This window comes from Telmatherina bonti, assembly GCF_933228915.1.
Source record: "Telmatherina bonti genome assembly, chromosome: 22".
Classification (NCBI taxonomy): domain Eukaryota; kingdom Metazoa; phylum Chordata; class Actinopteri; order Atheriniformes; family Telmatherinidae; genus Telmatherina; species Telmatherina bonti.
The window spans coordinates 30,545,699-30,567,519 of NC_136631.1; the positions used below are offsets into that span (position 1 = coordinate 30,545,699).

The window sequence follows — 21,821 nt, forward strand, 5'->3', positions numbered from 1 at the left end:
TTTAGGCGACATTGGTGGAAGGAGAAAAGTTGCAGAACAGCCTGCAGGAGGCGCTCTTCCACCAGCAGTTTTTAGCAGCCTGTTTGACACCAGATTTGTTTGATAAGCTGCAGGAAGAAAGTTCAGAGATGCTTGGAGAAGTGAACACACACATGGCCTCTCTGACACAAAGCCTAAAGGTATTCATATCATTTTATAGTTATTTCCTCTCAACTGTTTCATAGAAACTTAAATGTTTTGTTGGAATAAAAGGAGTAAAAACGTGTTTCCTGGTAATCCACAGCTTATGAAGACCTCTGTTGTGGCTCCACCGAGGAAAAACAAGCGTTCGCTGGAGAGGCAAACTGTTTCCTTTACAGAAAAACTCGCATCCACTGAGGAGTTGTCGATGCCTGCTGAGCCTAAAACTTCTGGAGGGACAGAAGCAGACGTCACAGAAAGCGCTGAAATAAGCTGCAGTATTCCTCAAGAAACACCAGATGAGCTTCTCACAGACGAGCCCACTGTGGTCGAACAGCCAACGGACCAGTCAGAAGCTTTACTTCCACCATCCAGGAGGAAAATAAAGACATCAGCGGCTGAAATGGAGACTGAAACATCTACTGCTGGAGGAGCTTCAGATGCAGTAAGAGAACCTGAGCGTGTTCCAGGACAGACTGACACTGCGGAGGTTCTACCTCCCAGGCGAAAGTCAAAGAGTCCAAAGTTTCCTCCAAAACACACAGAGATGGTGCAAGAAGCTCAAAGTCAAAGATCTATGAAGGAAACAAAACCCGTACCAGTCAGAAGAAAGTCAAAGAATGACGAATCTGCCAAGCAGGAAGCTTCCCAGAGTCCAGAAGCAGAGCCTGATGATGGTAAGATGATCCCTGACACCCGGACATCTTCAACACAGGCGGAAATAGAAGCAACTGAACAAGAACCTTTTCTAACTGAGAGAATATCAAAACATCCAAACGTCCTCCAAGAACATCCAGCTGAGGCAGCAGCAGAAAACCAGCAGGAGCCTTCAGGACGTTCTGCAGAGCAAACTCAACCAGCTGTGGAACAATCCAACATGATACCAGCCAGGAGAAAGTCGAAGAGCGTCGAGGTTTCCACAGAAACCAAACAAGACCCATCTCCAGAGAGTCTTTCAGAACCAGCTGAAAGTATGTTGATGCCACCCAAACGAAAGTTGAAGAAAACGGCGCTTTCAGTCGGTCTTCCTGGAAATGACTCAGACCTGGATGTCCAGCTGAAACCTTCTGCTTCTGAACAAACAAACGTTCTACCTGCCAGACGAAGGTCAAAAGCTACGGACCTCTCAAAAGCCTCTGAGACAGTCTGTGTTCCTGCTGGAGCGCCGCATGCAGAGCTGGAACAGCATGGGACGGCAACGGAGAGTCCTGCAGCTTCACCGGAGGAAACGCAGGTCCTGGAGACGGCCGAGACTCACACAGCTGAAGATAATGCTGAGGAAGAGAGGAAAGCTACAGGTCCTGAAGGTTCTGAAGGTTCTGAAGGTTCTGGAGGTTCTGTAGGTTCTGAAGGTCCTGGAGGTCCTGAGGACGTTGCTGACACTGTGGAACCTGCTACAACTTTAGAGGCGGCTGAAGATGTTGCTGAGGAAGAGAGGAAAGCTACAGGTCCTGAAGGTCCTGAAGTTTCTGAAGGTCCTGAAGTTTCTGATGGTCCTGGAGTTTCTGATGGTCCGGAAGTTTCTGATGGTTCTGGAGTTTCTGATGGTCCTGAAGTTTCTGATGGTCCTGGAGTTTCTGATGGTCCTGGAGTTTCTGATGGTCCTGAAGTTTCTGATGGTCCTGGAGTTTCTGATGGTCCGGAAGTTTCTGAAGGTCCTGAAGTTTCTGAAGGTCCTGGAGTTTCTGATGGTCCTGGAGTTTCTGATGGTCCTGGAGTTTCTGATGGTTCTGGAGTTTCTGATGGTCCGGAAGTTTCTGAAGGTCCTGAAGTTTCTGATGGTTCTGGAGTTTCTGATGGTCCTGGAGTTTCTGATGGTTCTGGAGTTTCTGAAGGTCCTGAAGTTTCTGATGGTTCTGGAGTTTCTGATGGTCCTGGAGTTTCTGATGGTCCGGAAGTTTCTGAAGGTCCTGAAGTTTCTGATGGTTCTGGAGTTTCTGATGGTCCTGGAGTTTCTGATGGTTCTGGAGTTTCTGAAGGTCCTGAAGTTTCTGATGGTTCTGGAGTTTCTGATGGTCCGGAAGTTTCTGAAGGTCCTGAAGTTTCTGATGGTTCTGGAGTTTCTGATGGTCCTGGAGTTTCTGATGGTTCTGGAGTTTCTGAAGGTCCTGAAGTTTCTGATGGTTCTGGAGTTTCTGATGGTCCTGGAGTTTCTGAAGGTCCTGGAGTTTCTGATGGTCCGGAAGTTTCTGAAGGTCCTGAAGTTTCTGATGGTTCTGGAGTTTCTGATGGTCCTGGAGTTTCTGATGGTTCTGGAGTTTCTGAAGGTCCTGAAGTTTCTGATGGTTCTGGAGTTTCTGATGGTCCGGAAGTTTCTGAAGGTCCTGGAGTTTCTGATGGTTCTGGAGTTTCTGAAGGTCCTGAAGTTTCTGATGGTTCTGGAGTTTCTGATGGTCCTGGAGTTTCTGAAGGTCCTGATGTTTCTGATGGTCCTGGAGTTTCTGAAGGTCCTGGAGTTTCTGATGGTCCTGGAGTTTCTGAAGGTCCTGGAGTTTCTGATGGTCCTGGAGTTTCTGATGGTCCTGGAGTTTCTGATGGTTCTGGAGTTTCTGATGGTTCTGGAGTTTTTGATGGTTCTGGAGTTTCTGATGGTCCTGGAGTTTCTGATGGTTCTGGAGTTTCTGATGGTTCTGGAGTTTCTGATGGTCCTGGAGTTTCTGATGGTTCTGGAGTTTCTGATGGTTCTGGAGTTTCTGATGGTCCTGGAGTTTCTGATGGTTCTGGAGTTTCTGATGGTTCTGGAGTTTTTGATGGTTCTGGAGTTTCTGATGGTTCTGGAGTTTCTGATGGTTCTGGAGTTTCTGATGGTCCTGGAGTTTCTGATGGTTCTGGAGTTTCTGATGGTTCTGGAGTTTCTGATGGTCCTGGAGTTTCTGATGGTTCTGGAGTTTCTGATGGTTCTGGAGTTTCTGATGGTTCTGGAGTTTCTGATGGTCCTGGAGTTTCTGATGGTCCTGGAGTTTCTGAAGGTCCTGGAGTTTCTGATGGTCCTGGAGTTTCTGAAGGTCCTGAGGACGTTGCTGACACCGTGGAACCTGCTACAGCTTTAGAGGCAGCGGGTCGGGCTGGAAAGGCAGCTGTGGAAACCAGTTCTGGAAGTTGTGAGACTGACGGGCAGCTTGTTGCTGCTCAAGAAGAGAAGAAGGTGACCACAGTTATCCTCGATGTGACTGGAGTGTTTTTGCAAACAGATGAGACTCATCCTGATGAAGTAGAAAACTTCCATCCTGAGCCAGTGGAACTGGTCACTCTGCCCGATTCACACACACTATCCCAAACCTCTGAGACAGAGCTGGAGAAGTCTGAAAGCAAGCCGGAGAAGGCTTCAGAACGGTTCCCCGTCCTGTCTGAGGAGATACAGCCTCCGGCCTCATCTCCTACTTCACACGCCGAGTCGGAGGAGTCTAAAGGTCAACCTGGACAAGCTTCAGATCCGCTTGCTGTCCCGTCTGAGGAGATGCAACCTCTGCTCTCATCTGACACTGCAGACATGAATATTACAGATTACATCAACAGGGTGGGGAGAAACACAGAAGAGACTCAGAAGAGATGTTTGGTCCTGGATTTGCCTGATTCAGAGATAATCCAGATGTGTGAGGTAAAGCAGGACCAGGTGGAGGCGAAGAAGGAACCTGTGAGTCAGGAACACCCAGAAGAGGGTAAGAGCGATGACATCCAGGTGTCAACACAACACATCGCAGACAGCCAGGGTGATGTCCAGAAGGAGCCTGAAGTTCGCATTCTGCACTTAGATATTTGCACCAGTCTGGAGGAGAACGAGAACACATTTGCCTCTTCTGCAGCGGTCATCACTGAAGACGTAACTCTGACAGACTCCAGCGTTTCTCCATCCAAAGAGCCAGAAGTTGTAGAAATAAGCTTTTACGAGAATGACGTGGCAGAAAGGATGGAAAATCAGCCTGAAGCAGCCAGCGAGGAGTGTGTAGAAGGAGGAGGATCTGTTTCGGTGGAGAAGATTTACATGGGGCCGGAGGTGCAAGTTCTGCAGGTTGACATCCAAACCAGCTGTGAAGAGCATGAAAAACCCAAAGTCATAAAAGAAGAAGAAACTGATGTTATTCCAGGGAAAACAAAAACGGACAAGGTTGAATTAACGATGCAAGGAGACAGAACGGAATATCAGTATTATATGTCTCAAAAGGATCAAATAACCTCTATTCAGCCGCACGAGATAAGATACATAGAAATAACCCTGGATGAGGCAGAAAAACTTCACCCAAGTCCAACTGGTGCTGAGATGACCTCAGTGGAAGGACGTGACCCAGAACATTGTGTCCGAGAAGAGCATCATGAAGATGCTGCTGAGGATTTATCCAAGAGTCTGGAAGAAAAGGCTGTCAGGGAGGATGCAATCGAGTCTGATTCATCCAGCAGCCTGAAGGCAGCAAACGAAACAGAAATGGATACAAGTCAGTGCATAGAAACAACTGCAGCTCATGTTCAGCCAGAAGAAGCTGCAGATGACAAACCAAGAGAAGTAATGATCTCTGAAATGCAGGAGAACAAGGATCAGAGTGGCTCCACTCAGAGCGTTTCTGAGCCAAAGGAAGCAGAGCTGGATGCAATCGTCCAGCTTGACACAGTTACAGAAAGCAAAGCTGCTGAAGTTCAGGCCAAAGCATCAGAAGCCGAGATGGAGGAAAGCTTTACTGCGTTCCCGTCTCAACCCGCTGTGCTTCCTCAGGATGAACACAAAACACATGAAACGGAACGGACTGACCGACAACAGGAGGAGGAGATGGACAGAGGGGCTGAGGAAGAAGAAAAGGACGTCCGTGTAGAAGTTACGCTCCAAACAAGCACAATGATCACTGGGGAAAATAAGCCTCAGAGTGAGACCTCCCTGCAGGTAGGCTGGCTTGCTTCTCCATGATTTAAACAAAATGTCAGCTTTGATGTTTTATCACGGCGAATGATCAGTGATTATGTTGTCATGGCAGAAGTAGTTGTATCATAAACCTTAGGCTACGTTCACACTACAAGCTGAAATGACTTCAATCCACTGTTTGAGCCCCTACGCGACATGTAACCGATCTTTTCTTAACAGTCTGAACGACGCAGATCTGATATTTTCTATGATATGTGGACCTAAATCCGACATGTATCTGGTCTTTTACCATGAGACTTCAGTCTGAACGGTCAGGTCGCATTAATCCGCCACGCGACAAACGTCATTATTCTGCGTTTGTTGTTTATGAACTCTTTATCGGTAAATGCGCTCAAATCACTCTCCCACCAATCCTGACTGCGACTCAAACGTTTCTCTCTACAGTCGTCGCTGCCACAGCTCCACAAAACTTTTCCTTTCCTCTTCCGTAAACGTCTCCTTAAAACAAACCCATTCGCAATGTCGTGGCTACAGTTGGACAACATGTTTAAAATAGCAAATGCTCTGCTGCCATCCATATTTACTTCTGCAAACACAAAGACGTCCCATGCACGCTCACTGCACGTCGCCGTGTCTTCTACGCATGCGGGATGCTTCTGGTGCGCATGAGGTTCATACAGGAGATCACATACAAGTCATATTTGATCGGAAATGTGAACGGACTTTCAAAAAAATTCGGATTTCACAAAAACATCCGATATGAGCAGCGAGCCCTGCAGTCTGAACGGAGCCTTAGATTCTGACACTTTTTCCAACCTGCACAGCTGCTGGTTAACTTGTCCTAACCCTGGATTTCCTTCTTAATATTCCATCTTTCCAATCGTAGCATGTGAGTCGCATCTGAGGAGACGGCAGCTCAAACTGAATTTTCCATTTGCATGAACATTATCCATGCAAATCTCTTACAATATACCCTCAAATTAAAGTATGAAACTGTTTAGACAAAAAAAAAAAAAAAAAAAAAAGATTTCAAGCAAATATTTTACGATTATTTTCTTGGGCCATCACTTCCCATCTTGAGGAGCCGCCTGTTCCTCCTGTAGCGTATGAATGTCAGAGTTTGTCCTTAGTTGCCACAGTCCTGCAGGTTTTGGACATTTGCTGCTGCAGCACACTTGAATCAAATTAAAGGGTGATTATTTAGGACATGACAATAAGCTGCTAAGGAGAGCCATTTAATTTATATCAAGTGTAAAGGTGCTGGGAATATCCAGACCTGCAGGACTGTGGTCCTGCTCATGCTTGCCACGCGCTCATGAAGGTAAGCCGGTGATTTATCTGTTTGATTTACTGTTTGCAGCTTAATTTACTTTGGTTGCATCAGAACAACAGGACCCTGAGACTTCATAGTTAAGAGAGGATGCACTGTCAGATTTTCCATTTGTCTGGGTTAAACATGTTCTAGCTCGTCCACGAGAGTGTGTAACTTCTAAAGACTACTGTTTGATGCCCACAATAGGAAGAAGTGCTAAGTGCTGAGAAGATATCAGCAGAGTCCTTCCAGGCAGCTGAGAAACCTCCCATGGATGTTATCCAGGGTGAGAAAGCCCAGCTGGATGTACAAACCTCTCAGGAAAATGGCGGACAAGGAAAACATTTGAGTTCTGAGAAACTAACTCTGGACACACAAGAGGAATCCGCTTTAGAGAACATCTTCACAAAGATCCAGCAGCTGGCAGAAACATCGGCCATCAGCCAGCTCATTGAGGTAGAAACCTACCTGTCTGCTGTAGTTTCAGTCTTTGGTGGTACATTTGATGATGTTTGACGGTGTTTGTGGCTCTGCTTGTCTGCTTCCCGAAGGGTAAACCACAGGATGACACTCCAGAGACTGTTATTACATCCACCAGTGATTTGGACATTAAATTAAGCAGATTAATCTCTAAAATTCTGAGCTTAAAGAGCCGTTCTGCTGAGCTTAGTCCAACAGCCATGGCCCAGCAGGTGGAGGAGATTCAGGTAAGATCAGGCACTTTTCTTTTTCTTTTTTTTTTTTTTTTTTTTTAAAATAAGAAATGGAGAACTAATGAACAAAAACACATTTCCCAACTAGAACCACACCTCAACAATGTGGGTTAACTGGTTAAATGAAAAAACTGTGACTTCATCTGAACGTTTCTGATTATTTTTATTCTAAGATGTTTCATCTTCCAAGGTTGGGAAGAAGAGACTTGTCTGTCGGACAATGTCTGAGAGCTAAGCTGACTTAAAATCTTACAAAAAAATTTAAACAAATCAATAAAATGAGGAAAGACAAAAAGAACCCAAGATGGGGTAACAACTGAGAGATGAAGAGGATGATGAAAGCATGAACGAGGGATAAACCGGGAAAGATAGATGAAGGATAGGAATGAGGAACTGAGGTTGAGGTTGGAGAAAGGAGGAAGGTTGAAAAGATGAATGGAGGATGGACAGGATGCAGGATATAAGATAAATGCATGAGGGAAGGAATGATTGGATGAAGTATGGAGCAGGAGAATGGATGAAGGAAGAAAAGGAAGGATGATGGATGAAAAAGGGAGGAAGGTGGGAAGGATGAATGTGTGAGGGTGGAAATTCTTGATGAATCATTGATGGGGGAGAATGGCTGTATGAGGGAGGAAAAAGAAGGATGAATGGGTAAGAGGGAAAAAGAAGTGATGAAATGAAGAAAGGTTGAATGAAAGATAAATGGATGGATGAATGAGGGAGTGAATGAAAGGATAAATAGGTGTGATTGACAAAAGTAAGGAAGGATAATCAGGTGAGTGAGGGTGAGACAAAGGGCCTCATTCACCAACCTGCTGTCTAGTTCCATTAAAAATGTGGGAAATGCAGTGTAGAAAAACATCTATTCCATAACCTGAATGTTCCTTCTGCAGTCTGTAAACAAAGTGCCACATGCTGCCGTATCGTTTTCAGATGTGATTCGCCTCTGATGGTGCATCTGATCAATCCTCCAAGTGAGTCTGATTGGTGTTTTAACCAGGATGCCAGAAAACAATTAGATTTTTAATAACACTAATTACAAGAAAAGCCACTGTTATAAATTCATTACAGATCAAATTTAGTAGGTGGGTTTAGGAGACACGAGTGGTTTGAACATTTATGGAGGGACATTCTTGCGTTTGAGGGCTCATGTGATGGTTGTGATTGAGCGGTTCAAGTCCTGCTTCCCTATGCTGCAGCCCCAAATGGGGCTTCAATGCCAGCTCGGTGGATGATTTCGCTGTGGCGACCCCTTTAGCGGAAAAAGCCGAAAGGGAAACAACATTCTTAGGTTGAGGGAAAAGGTCTGGTGTGTGTGTTTGCACCAACGGTGTTAGGAAGACCAGCAATCGGATTAAATCAGTCTTTACTATGACTTGTTCTTCACTGAATGAAATGGATGACAAATAGTTAAATTTCTCATCCATCCCTGCATTTTCTGCCGCTTATCCGGGTCGGGTCGCAGAGGAAGCCCAGACCTCCCTCTCCCCAGCCACATTTGCCAGCTCTGCAAAGGAGATCCCGAGGCGTTCCCAGGCCAGCTGAGAGATATAATCCCTCCAGCGTGTCCTGGGTCTTCCCCGGGGTCTCCTCCTACATTCCTGTGCAGAATACCTCGCCAGGGAGGCGTCCAGGAGGCATCCTGACCAGATGCCAGAGCCACCTCAACTGGCTCCTCCCAGAAGAAAGAGCTTCACACTCTATTTCTAAGCATTTCCTCCTGTGGGCTCACCACCTGTGGGAGGGGCCGTAGGGGTCGGGTGTAATCTGAGCTGGGTGGCAGCAAGAGGATCCGATCTCAGCTGCAGAAACTGGCGCTAGGGAGGTTAAATTTCCCAGTAAAGGAAATTCTAAAATTTGTACATGATCTGGAATATCTTATTTTCTTTAATCTTAAAAAACAAAATAAAGTCTACTTTATCAAAAGTTATTTAAAAATCTAACAAAAACTTTACAGTAGTTATTCTGTTGCATTGTAATGAAGAGAACAACAGAAAACAACACAAATGCTGATTCTTTTCCTACCTTCTGGCACCAAGAGAGAGGACTAAGAGTACTCCTGAATAAGATTTGTTCTTAGCTAAGAGAAAATTCAAGATACAAAGATTTTGGTGAATGACACAATTTTTTTTCAAACGTTTTTCGGTTTTTTTGTAAGAACTGTTGGTGTTCTTTGCTTTGCAGGAGTGCCGAGAGCAGGCCCAGCATCAGGTGTCATTGCTGTCCCAACTTCAAGAAGCTGATGCTACGTACAGGGACCAGTGGAGCACCGCAGCTCAGGATGCAGCAGCTGTGGTCCTGACTAAAGAAGCCCAGCTACATTTGGTGACTGATTACTGCAGACAGATCCAAACTGCAAAGACAACAACTGACAGACTGACAGCTGAACTGGATGCTGTAAAAATGTGAGTGAAGTCCTGTTTCCTTTTCATTGGTCAGTACTAAACATATTAAAAACTGTATATACAGATACAGTCTTTTAAAATTAATAAAATGATGTTACAGTCATGATTTCTCTTTCAGGTCTCCACAGGAGAACAGCAATAAGGAGATAGAACAGCTATGCTCCCTACAACGGAGTATGGAAGAGAACAGGACAGTACTTGGGGAGTTGTTTATGACCCATTCCAAGTTGTGTGTCCATCTCAGTCTCTCTGACAGAGAAACTGCACAGACTGAGCTCAAAAATGTCCAAAAAAGTTGGGGAAACCTGGAAAGAAATATTGAGAGCTCTCTTCATCACACAAAGGTCCTTTCTAATCAGACCAACAGTCTTCTATCAGAGCTGTCAGGTCTGCAAGAACAATTAGAAACCATAAGGAAAGACCTGGAAGCTTCATCCTCAGTCAGTCAGTGGAACTGCAAGGATGCACAAAAGCTGATGCAAGTGAATGCTGAGGTAAAAGCAGCCCAGCAACAGTGCTTATATTTCCAGCATCTGTCAGAGGAGTTTCTCCGTAGCTTACATTGGAAGGCTGAGTTGAAGGGGATACAAAATGGGCTCCAGGAGATAAAAGACAAACTTAGTTACACAGAGGAGTTGCTGTCCTACCAAACTAAAACTAGCAGCAACCCCACAATGGAGAAAATAATGGCTGTGATGACAGATGGGCTTGTATGGGCCAAGCAAACTGAGAGGGACATCGAGGGCAGGAGGAAGAGGGTGCCTCTACTTCCTGAAGAGGTTCACCATCAGCTCAGAGATCTAAAGAAGCTGCAGTCTGAGGTGTTGACCAAACAAGGTCAGCTAGAGATGCTGGTGGAGGAGGTGACGGAGCTTCTTCCACAGCTGGACCAGGCTGAAGAGGTGCCAATTGTACACAGTTCTTTGGACTGCCTTGAAGAACTCTCCAAGACTACCACTGAGAAGCTGTGCAAGGCTTTGAAAGAGATAGAGTCTGGACTCCAGACAAGAGAAAAGCTATCTGAGCAGATGGCTGATTTAGACTCCTGGATTGTGGCTAATCTGCATTCAGAGCCTTTGAGGAGTAGCGACAGTGGCCTCATGAGCCAAACTGAACTTGCTTGCAGAGGTTGCCAGATCCAGGAAAGGCTATCTGAAGTTGAGAGGCAGACAGCAATCAGTGAGGCTCTCTTCATTAGGAGCAAAGATATTGCGTCTGAGCTCAGTGTCGCAGAGAATTGTCAACTTTTTGACAAGATAAGAAATATCCAGGACAAAATCAAAGCAATTTATAGCAACGAAAAGACAAATAAAGATGAACTTGATGAACTTATCAAGACTGTAGATTCAAGAGACAAAAATTTGGTGACTGTTGAGAAAAACTTAAAGGAGATATTGGTGGATTTAAGCAGACATCGGTACCCCATTACAAGTGAGTCTTTGGAAGCTTATGAGCCTCTTAAACACATGATTTTGGAGCACAAGTCCCAAGTTGACCTTCTAACACCATGGATTTCTCATGAAAAGATAAGAGAACTAAACTCTGTGATTTCTGAACTGCAAAACAAAATGTTTACCCTGAAAATGAAATGCAAAAATCATGAGAGGTACCTGAACATGAGACAATGTGTGGAGGACCTCACAGAGAGCTTTCAGGAGGAGGTTTGCCAGGCCAAAGACGACAGCATGAATCTGGAGCACAGATACAATCTTTGCCACACTCTCCTAATCCTCTTTCCTCTGATTAAAGGGTTATGTAGCGAGGCTTGCTCCATACTTCAGATGATCTCTGCTGACCTCTATCCCTCACAACTGGCCGTGGAGCAACAGAGGCTCAAACAAAACGAAGAGTGTCTGGACAACTGGGAGATTACTCTCTACAACAACCTAAGACTCATTGAGTCGAACGTACTCAAAGAACTGGACCTAGAATCGGAAAAGAAAGCCGCTGAGATCTTCCTCTTAAGGACCCAGCAAGAGCTTCAGAAGATCTTCCCATTGGCACCAAATCAAACAGTGATAAACAGAGAATACCAAAGAGCTGTGTATCTGAAAAAGACTGTCGAGTCAAAAATGAAGGTGCTGGAAGCTTTGGAGCACCAGAAAGGAAGCAAGGAAAGACAAGGATCTCAAGACCTGATGGACTTGAAGAATGCAGTCCTTTGTGAATGTGACTTACAAATGGCAAGTTTTCTCATCTTTAACCATGACAAATGTACTAAATGCTCATAGCTTGTGTGCTGCCTTTACTGAAATGTTTTGTAGAGAAATTTTGAAAAATGCCCACTTTATTACACTGGAGGGGTACGCATGTCCTGAAGGTCCTAGAAGCTGTGTATTTGGGGGCTTTATGCCCCTGGTCACTGATGCTAAACAAGTTTCTAAGGGAAGGATCAAACCAAGTCCAGCTTGCACCACTATGATGAGTAAGAACATTGGAGAAAAGTATCCTTTACCTGGATATGGGTCATCAGGGCCTGCCTCTGTAACTGGAACTGGGGAAAAGGCATGGAGGTGATCACCTGCTGGTTGGGCCTTTGCCAATGGCCTGGTCAAACCTCAGCCTGAAACCACTTGGGTACAGCCCTTCTTGTGGACTCATCACTCTCAGGAGGGGCTGTAGGCCCTGGTAGTCTGATACCTGGCTGCAGAAGCTAGCTTTGGGGAATATCTCACAGGGAAGGAAACTGAGTTTGAGCAGTAACACATAGATATAGTAGGACTCACCTCGATGCAAGGCTTCGGCTCTGGAACTAGTGTCCTCCAGAAGGGCTGGACAATCTTCCAATCTTGAGTTGCTTCTGGTGGTGGCCTCGTGCGGGTGTGAACATACTCATTGCCTCTTGACTTAGTGTCTGTATGTTGGAGTTTACCCTGGTGGTCAAGAGAGTAGCCTGGCTCTGACTTCAGGTGGGTGGATGGGTTCTGACTGTTGTTTGTGCTTTAGCACTGAACAGCAATTTACAGTACACATTCTATTTGGAGTCTTTGGCTGGAATGTGGGATGGCACTCCATCGCTCTGCTGCTGGACCTCAGTGCTCACATGGTAAATGACAGTGAAACCTGAAGGGTAGTGATTGGGAGGAATGGTACCCCCAATCTGAAACCGAATGATGTTTTATAATTCAACTTCTCTGCTCATCATGAATTATACATAATTAACATCATGTTAAAGCATAAAAGTATCTACATGTGCACTTGACACCAGGCCACTCTAGGCCACAGTTTGCTGTTCACCATAGTTTCATGTCATCAGACTTGTGACTACATGTCTTAGACACTTGAGTAAAGAATTGAGCAGTGCTGTCAATTGATCAGCACATAGTAGTGAGTTGGCTCAGATGGTGGGGATACTGATCAGGCCCAAAGGTGTTGTGAGGGACTGATGGGAATGTTTGGCAGAGTCCCTTTTCAGAGAGAGAGATTCAACACCCACCAGTGATGGATTCTGTCAAGCTGAAGGAGTCCTGCTCTGCCTTTTTGATCTTTGAAATTCTGAAGGCAGCTGAGGCTTCAACTCTGACATGGGAGGAGTGGACAAAATCTGCCCAGAGGTCTTTAATGCTCTGGATGGTGTGGGGCTGCCTGGCTGATGTGCTTCTGCAGCATTGCGTGGACATCAGGTACAGTGCCTCTGGGCGGGCAGACTGGGGTGATGGTCCCTCACTTCAAGTTCGGGGACTGGAGAGTGTTCTCAAATTAGAGGTGGATCACACTCCTTAGCTTCCATGGTGAAGTCTATTCAAGGTCTGTTGAACAGTGGACCAAAAGAGAGTTTGCACAACCAGTCCACATGTGTTTTATGGACTGAGGCATTTGATGATGTGTCATAGGGATTCCTGTGGGCAATGGTCCAGGAGTTTGGAATACCAGACCCCTTGTATGAGATGATGGTCCCTATACAACCTGTGTCAGAGTTTGGGCTGCATCGCCAGCAGTAGGTCAGATTAGTTTCAAGTGAAAGTAGGACTCCACTTAGGCTGCCCTTTATCACTGATTTTGTTCAAATAGTTTGTGGACAAAAGTTCAAGGTGCAGCCAAGGTATTGAGGGGATCTGGTTTGGTGGTCTCAGGATTGAGTCTCTGTTTTTGGCAGATAATGTGGTTCAGATCTCCAACTCTCACTCGAACGATTTGCAGCTGAGTGTCAAGTGGTTGGGATGAAGTATCCTCTCCAGGTATAGAGTGAGGTCCTGCCCCAAGTGGAGGAGTTCAAATTATTTGGAGTCTTGCTCATAAGTCAGGGGAGGGTGGGCATGTGCTGATCAACGGGCAGACCGGTGTGGCGTCTGCAGTAATGTGGACTCTGCATCAGTCTATTTTGTTGGAGAAAGAGCTGAACCCAGGGCAACATTTTAAACTACCCTCAACTATGGTCAGGAGCCGTGGGTAGTGACTGAAAGAACAGGAGTGTGAATGCAAGTGGGAAGAATGAATTATCTCCATAGGGTGACTGGACTCTTCCTTGGAGATAGGGTGAGAAGCTTCCAGGACATCCAGGACGGGCTCAGATACAAATGACGTAGCTTAGGAACCACATCAGGATGCTTTCTGGATGTGTTCCCTGCATGTTCCTCTGTGAAGAGACCTCAGGGAAGACATATAACATGCTGAAGGATTACATATCTCAGGGTTATACAGCACATTTGATCTCATCATAGCAGCTATTTTTTTTTTAAATCAATGCATGCATGAATGTGCCACAGTCACAAAAATAGAAACAGTGATTTGGTACTGGGAGGTCTTTTTTTCATAACTAAAACTGGATGTGAAAAATACTTTGTTATATCAAACTGTTTGTGTGCAACGTAATCACATTTTGGATTTAGTAATTAACTTCAAAAGGGTTAGGAGTTAGGTTTATAAAATTAGTTAAAAGGATAAAATTCTCTTAATATGAAATTGTAAGACTTGTTAGAAAGACCATTTTTGCAGTAATGATGATTACCTACTCATACTCATAAAGTTATTTTCTGTCTCAGTTATGCCAAATATTGACAGCATGAAAATTAATAAGTTAATATAGAAAAAAACTCTTTCCCCAAAAGAAAAAGACTTCAGTGTTGAGCGGATTAATCCTAAAGAAAATATGTTCTGTGTCACACATTTCAGGAGAACATCCTCCAGGCCAGTGAGTGTTTAAGAGGCTACACCTGTGCGGTTAAAGACGCTGTACAGTTTCTGCAGGTTACCGAGGTCTCGATGCTGCCTCCTCAGGGCTCTGTTGGACCATGCTATCACAGTCTAGAAGAGACCCAGCAGGCGTTGGTCTCACTGCCGCAACATTTCCAAACCTATGTAGAGCGGCTCCAAAACCAAGTTGCTCTGAACACTTGTTTTTCTCCACAACCGTTGGAGCAGCTTCAGGAAAATGTATTGAGCCAGCTCCTGGTTAGGGTGTCCACTCTCCAGGCAAAGGGTCAAGTGCGACTGGAGTGTCTCAGCAGGTAAACGACTCAAAAGGAAAACAGTTCTGATTCACAGGAGGCTCAGAGATGCAAGTTTGTCTGCATGTTTAAAGAATATTGATTATTTCTGTCCTTATGTAGAACATTGACTTTGTAATGTTTTGTAGTAATAACTGATTCATAGTAAAGTAAATTTGATCAAATTCAACAAATATTCATAGAACTAGATCCTGAGCTATTGAACATATGATAGAGACTGCAAGACCTAAAGGTATCAAGCTGTTTTCAGAATGCTGTGTTCATACTAGAAATTTTTCTTTTACAGGTGTGCAGAACAGAATAGAAACTACACCAAGTCCCACGATGAAATCACCCAGAGCATAAAAAGTGCAGAGACTAGGCTCCTCCAACTGATCTCTCAAAAAGTCACCAGTCTTCATGAATGCACCGCTCAAGAGGAAGAACTTGGAGTATGCACAAGAATCCTCCTATACAAGGCTGAATGCCCCAGAGCCGCACATATGACTAATGTGACCCTTTCCTGTTCAGGTGCTGTCCATGGAGATGGAGTCTCTGCTGAGTCATCTGGACAGCCTGAGGGAATGGTGCCCAGAGCAGAGCTGTCGGGGAAGCAGGGAAGCTGCAGTGACTGCCATCTGGAGACGAGTGACGAGACTGTGTTGCTGCACACATGAGCTGACAACACGTAGCAAACAGAGAATCTCAGAGTGGCAGGATATCACCAGTAGTGTAAGTAATACATACACACTGAATTCCAAGTTTATTTTAAAAGCACATTTAAAACAACTAACCATGCATTTATTAGCATTAATTATCAATGAATGCATCAACATAAAGGCCCACTCTTCCCTTTGTACCAACCTCCATTCCAGAGCAACTAAAAGCAAAGGACTGTTCAAACTAAGTGGCAGCATTTGTGGTTTTGAGAGGTTAGAGATATGCTAGATATATTCAGCCTATTTAGTTATTTTGAATAATTGTTTATTACTGAATTTACACAATATGTCTGGACCTGACCAGATGGGACAGAAAAAGGATGGAGAGAGAAAAGAAAGTTAAAGTGGAATGGAGAGAAAACAGAGGAGGCAAACATGGACCAGATACAAAACAAAGGCCCTTCAAACCACACAGAGACAGCAGATTGCTCCAAACTGCTGGACAGGAACAGAACACAGAACATCCTGCAACTTTAATTTAATTTAATTTAAATTAAAACACGTATCACAAGTGAAACCAAAGCAGCAGAAGACCAAACGCACAGAAACAAACGCGAAACCCCCACAGGAAACACAGTGACTGTAGCAGCATGCAGATTATATGACAGCAGAGTATTTAAAGAAGCGTGTGATTGTGGATATGCGCCTGTACAAGGCCAGAGGGGGAGCTGGGTGACCCTGAGACCCCAGCAATCAGCAGCCAGCCCGGAGCACGAATCCCACCCCCACACCATGAAGACGACCATGTATCCACCCAGAAGGCAGCAGAGGAAGGCCCCACCAAAGCCCCCTGCAGCAAGGTCCAGAGTCCACTGTCAACGGCCAATGACACCTTACAACAGATAGTCTGTCTGTCTGTCCGTCAGTCAGTCTGACAACCGTGGGGACAAAGGTTTCCCCCCCCTTCTCTGTGTCCTGCAGCCGGGATAACAGAGTCTTCATCCTGAGAGGAACTCCTCAAACTCAGGATGCAGAACGCAGGAAGAGTCCCGTAAAATCCTGCCTGCTGTTTTTGTTTGCAGATCAGAACCGACCACGTCTGAGGATGTTAGAGCAGACTTTCACCGTGTTCAGCAGAAGGTTTCTACACTGCGGTGTCAAGGTCATCACATTTTCAATAAAAACATGATAAAAAGTTGTGAGAATCATCTTGTTTAGTGGTACTGCTTCTGTTGGCACTTCTTTAAAGTCTCCTCTGTGACGGAGGAGAACCTGAGCAAATTGTCATAGTTCCTAAGTACAATCTCAACCGGCTTCCCCTTAATCATGCTGGTGATCGGTCTGTGTAGGTGAAGAGGTCACGATCAACTCCTTAGTTTTGTCTGTGCTGAGTTCAAGGCCAGAGCCATCACACCAGTCCACAAAGTTCTGCGGACCGCACAGGGCCCAAGAGGACCAAGCATACAAACGCACCCCACACCTCCCACTGTGAAACAAGACAAAGGAAAGCTGTGGTCAGCTGTCAGTAGTTCAGATGTTTTCATTTTTGATTTTTAACCATGACCACATGTAGCCGGGTTTTTGTAAAACCGAACATCTTCCCCCATCCAGCCGGTAAAAGAAACGAGTCCAGAGGACCTTGTTTTCCAAAAACAAATGGACACCAATCTGCATAATGGTGTTGTTAAACACATTCATAAGCATATCGGACCTTTAGTTGGCAGGAGCAACCCTGATACTATCCAATCACTTCCACTTACACAAAACATGCCTCTAACATGGTCAGTGGAGTGGTACTGACAGCAGTGTTAAAACAAACACAAAGTGTCTAGACCAGGGGGGCCCAAGTCTGGTCCTGAAGATCTACCATCCTGCTGTTTTTAGGTGCAACCCTTCTCCAACACACCTGAATCAAATAAGTTGCTCGTTGGCAGGCCTCTGCAGAGCTGAATGACATGCAGAAGAGGAATTCAGATGTTTGATTCAGCTGTGCTGGACAGGGGTTGCATCTAAAGGTTGCAGGATGGTAGAGCTCCAGGACTCGACTTGGGCACCGCTGGTCTAGACAATGGATGACACCAACACAGTTTTGAGGACGTCCATGCTGTTGAAAACAAACGTTGCACATGGGACATCATGGTATTTTCTGACGCAGTCACATTTCCAAACCTACAACTCTGGTTATATACTGTATGTCTACATGCAGACGTGCAAACGGAGTATTTGCAGGTCTTTGATAAAAGAATCATTTTTAATTGCAGAAATCTGCGTTTTTGTGTGGACAACAGCCCAAATCGGAGAAAAAAAATCTTCATTTTGTGGGATACCCGTTACGTGTGGTGAAGGCCTGACAAGCATCCTGAGATCAGTGAAAATCCCGGCAAACATGGGACAATCTGTGGAGGTCAGCATGTGTAACAGGGGAAAAACTTACAGATGTGTGGAAATCTTTGTGTTCAGGTGGAGAAAGCCTCGGCTGCATTGGAGCAGGTGGAGGCAGAGCTTCCAGGTGACCCCAGGTTGAAGGCCGCTGAAGAGCTTCAGGACCTGCTGCAGTCCTGGGAACAGTACCAGGACAGACTGGACTGTGAACATCGATCACTGTCTGCACTGGAACTGCGCACAGCCAGACTGCTGGGAGTCCCCGCCCACCTGGAGCAGGCTCCGCCCACTCCAGTGTGTCAGCAGCTGCAGACAATGCAGTGCCGATATGGCAGGTGAGATGCTGTTGGACATGTAGCTCATTGCATTCCTGCTCCTGATGAGGCCAGGAGCTGATTTAGTATGGATCATGTTCTCTGTTCTCTCTCTTCATTTATCATGTAAGAGACCATAAACTTCTAGAAATCGCTGGATCTGTGTGTGTGTGTGTTTTCAGTTTGACGCAGAAGAGCAGTGAAGGTTTATTGGCAACCAGGGTTGAGCTGGAGGAGAGAGAAAAGATTCAAGAGGAGCTTCAGGTGGTTCGTTGCTGGTTTGAGTCTGTCCAAAGTCTCCTGTCAGACATAGAGAAGAGCAGCCATCTCCCGGTGAGACCCTTTAAACACACATCTACACATGTATTTCCATCTAACATGTTTCCATTAACGCTCCACATGACCAGAGCTTCCTTTTTAACAAAGGAGCTGTTGATATGTCGTTGCACAGTTGTTGGTCATTAAAATCTCTACAGCACTTCTAACAACATCTCATTAGCCTCCTCTGTTAACAACATGTAGTTGAAAAGAATGTTGTTTCAGCTTGGAGTCTATAATCCTTCATGCCAACTGCAGAATTCACCCAAACATCTAAAATCAGAGACATCTTCATCCTAAAGAGCCTTTTTTCCTCCAAGCTAAAGGAAATAAAATGGATTTCTGAAGCCAGCGGCTGAACTTGTCCTGTCTAAGATGTCCTAAGGTCCCACTTTGGGGACTTCGTATCTACAGTTTGCGCTCCTCTTCAGTCCCAGCCAATGCGGTGGAAGGAAGGAATCTCTGATGAGACTGGACCAGGGGTGTCCAAAGTCAGTCCTCAAGGACCCTGTCCTGCACGTTTTCCATGTAGTCCTGCTCCAACACACTTGGCTTCCATCACATGGATCCAACAGTTAAGTGACTGATCCGTTAGTCAGGTGTGTTGGAGCAGGGATGCGTGGAAAACCTGCAGGATTGCGGCCTGTGAGGACGGGAGCTGGACGCCGCTGGACTGGACAGTTTAACCATCTGGGCTGAAACATTTCTGCTCAGTGTAGCATCACAGTTATTGCTATTTTTATAGGCTTGCAGCGGGAAACATGTAGCAGGCACACACAGAGTACTTACTGTAGTACTGGAACCTAAGTATGCTGGATACGGTTACATGATCTTTAAAGATGATGTTTTGCTTTTTGTTTCTATAGGAGCCGATTTCTTTAACTGTGTTCTCATTGGTGCTGTTAGAGGGCGCTGTATTGTTACCTGGGCAGGTGACCCATATAGGGGGAACGCGTCACTGGTCTGGTAGATGTTTGACCCAGAGGGGCAAAAGGTTTTTGACTGCAGGGCGCGATTATATGTGTATATACCACAAGATTCTTGCAAAGGAATAAAGATTGATGAAGCTGAACTCAAGCGATCTGAGTGGAAGTCCATCACGGTAAAGCGGCGCGTCAAACCACGCTCGCGCCAAGATATCTCAGTAGCTTTGATTGGACTTAGCTCCTTCAGTTTCCATTGAGCATGTCTTTATTTGGATGTAAATAATCCAGAAATAAATCATTAAACCCCATTTTCATAAAAGTGGGACCCCTATTTCAAAATGTTTGGAACTGCGGAAAGTTTAAACAAAAAAAAAAAAGCATAATTTTCAAGCCACAATTTTTTAACAATAGAACATAACGAACATCTACAGTTGTTGAAACTGATTCATTTTATCTTTTCATGTAAAATCTGAATTTGATGGCTGCAACTAGTGTAAAAAGTAGCTCCAGGACGATTTTTAGGATGGACTGTGTTCACAGTTAGGAAAATTTTGGAAAACTTCCTGAGTTAATGAGCATCATGTCTGGTTTTATTTCAGTGCACTTTGAGATCCCCAGCATCTGGTTTGACCTCCAGCTTTGTCCCATGTGCACACAGATTTCCCCCAATCACACCGTAGATCATTTGGACTTTAAAGTCTTGAAAATTTTACACTTAAGAACATATTTCTGAAATTTTTGCACAATATTTAGACCCAGTTTGTCCCAGATGGACGAACGTCTGTCCATCTTTGAAATGCTCCTTTTATACGCAGTCATGTTTCTGATCTGGAGTCATTTAACCTAATTAGTTGCCAATTTCTCCTCCAGCGGTTTTGTTTTTCTTTATAAAAATGACTTTTAAAGCATTTTGTTGCTCCTATTCCAGCACAACACCCTGGAGCTCCATGTTTTAGATGCTTTGCTGCCATCAGATTCAAAATAACCTCATATTTACCACAAAAGGGTAAAATGTCTCTGTTCTACGGGGAACAAAAGATTTGTTGAGATTTGCTGACATTTGGAACCTGTTTTTAATTCATTTTCCACATTTTCCCAGCTGTTAAGCTGTGGTTGTGGGACGATGCTGTTGATGGTGGTGTGTAAATGTCCAGTATGAAGTGTCTGAATTTAATTCCTTCGATTGTTGTTTGAGTTCCACTTCCCACCATCCCAGAGAGTGGTCCTGAAAATGATGTGGAATATTCTATTGATGCTACAGAGATGATCCAACAGCAGCCGATGATGGCATGAAGAGACTACATTTATTACAGACTAACACAGCTTCGGTGGGACAAGGGGAAACCAGTCGCTTACATAGGGCTCATCCCTAGAGCGATACTTCTTTACATGGGCAGGCATGTCACAAGTTGCTAATTATACACTGTTCAAGCTGACCACTGGTGTTGATGTTACTCCAACAGATATCATTGTTTACCAGGTGCAGAAGTTGACCTTGGATTAAATCTATGATCTCTTCTGAACTTTCTCTCCTCATTCAAGCAAAAGACACGATAAAGTCCCAGTTCTAAGGATGTCTTTGTGTCCGTCCAGGTCCCACTAAAGTTGTGCTTCAACTAAACTGCAACTGGTTTCCATGTAGAATGTTGAAATGTATAAAAACAAACTGGTCCTCTCAAAGTTAACTGTAAAAACAAACACATGCACACGACAACAACACAAAGCATATAGGCTCAAACTCACCCGTCCCGCCCGGTCATGCAAACAAATGAGATGGAGACGTAACGAGACGCGTCTCCTCACGCAGAAAGCATCAGACCCTTTCAAGACCAAACTGCTTCTGGTGCTCTTCTCTCTTCTCTAGTTTTCAGTTTTTCACCTTTTGAAGTTTGATTGTTTCTGTAAATGTAAACCTTGAGGTGAAACTTCGTTGCGATCGCTCTTCACTACTTTAGATCTGAGGATTTCGGCTTTTCTCTGTTAGATCAAAGGACCCCAGAAGACAAAGCGGAGAGATTTAGATAAGATCGTGGTTATTCAGTGATGACTCCTCTACTTTGGAAAAGATTTTTATGCTTCCTGAACGAAGTCTTCCTGTTGTTGATGTGACGTGACAGCTGTAACTCTGCTCCTCTTCTCTAACGTTGTCATTCTGCTTTCAGGAAGTCTACAGCCAGCTGAACGTCCACAAATCTCTACTGCGGCGCATAACGGAGCGGATTCAGATGAAGTACTCAGCAGATTTTTCTCTGGTCCCGGCTGAGCTTGACAGCCAACTCCAGGAAGTCACAAAGTCACTGGAAGAAGTGGAGCTGAAGGTAGAAAAGATTTGAG

General features: G+C 44.9%; 1 protein-coding gene across 1 annotated transcript in view; it reads left to right on the top strand.

The window, feature by feature from the left end:
* Positions 1–21,821, top strand: part of LOC306772265 (uncharacterized protein) — a 203,972-nt gene that overhangs the window by 72,223 nt on the left and 109,928 nt on the right. The window contains 12 exon segments of the mRNA XM_079261679.1: positions 6–179; positions 284–5,050; positions 6,549–6,797; positions 6,893–7,048; positions 9,242–9,462; positions 9,581–11,645; positions 14,575–14,909; positions 15,196–15,340; positions 15,420–15,620; positions 18,008–18,264; positions 18,426–18,576; positions 21,650–21,805. Coding sequence (XP_079117805.1) covers positions 6–179; positions 284–5,050; positions 6,549–6,797; positions 6,893–7,048; positions 9,242–9,462; positions 9,581–11,645; positions 14,575–14,909; positions 15,196–15,340; positions 15,420–15,620; positions 18,008–18,264; positions 18,426–18,576; positions 21,650–21,805 — 8,877 coding nt within the window.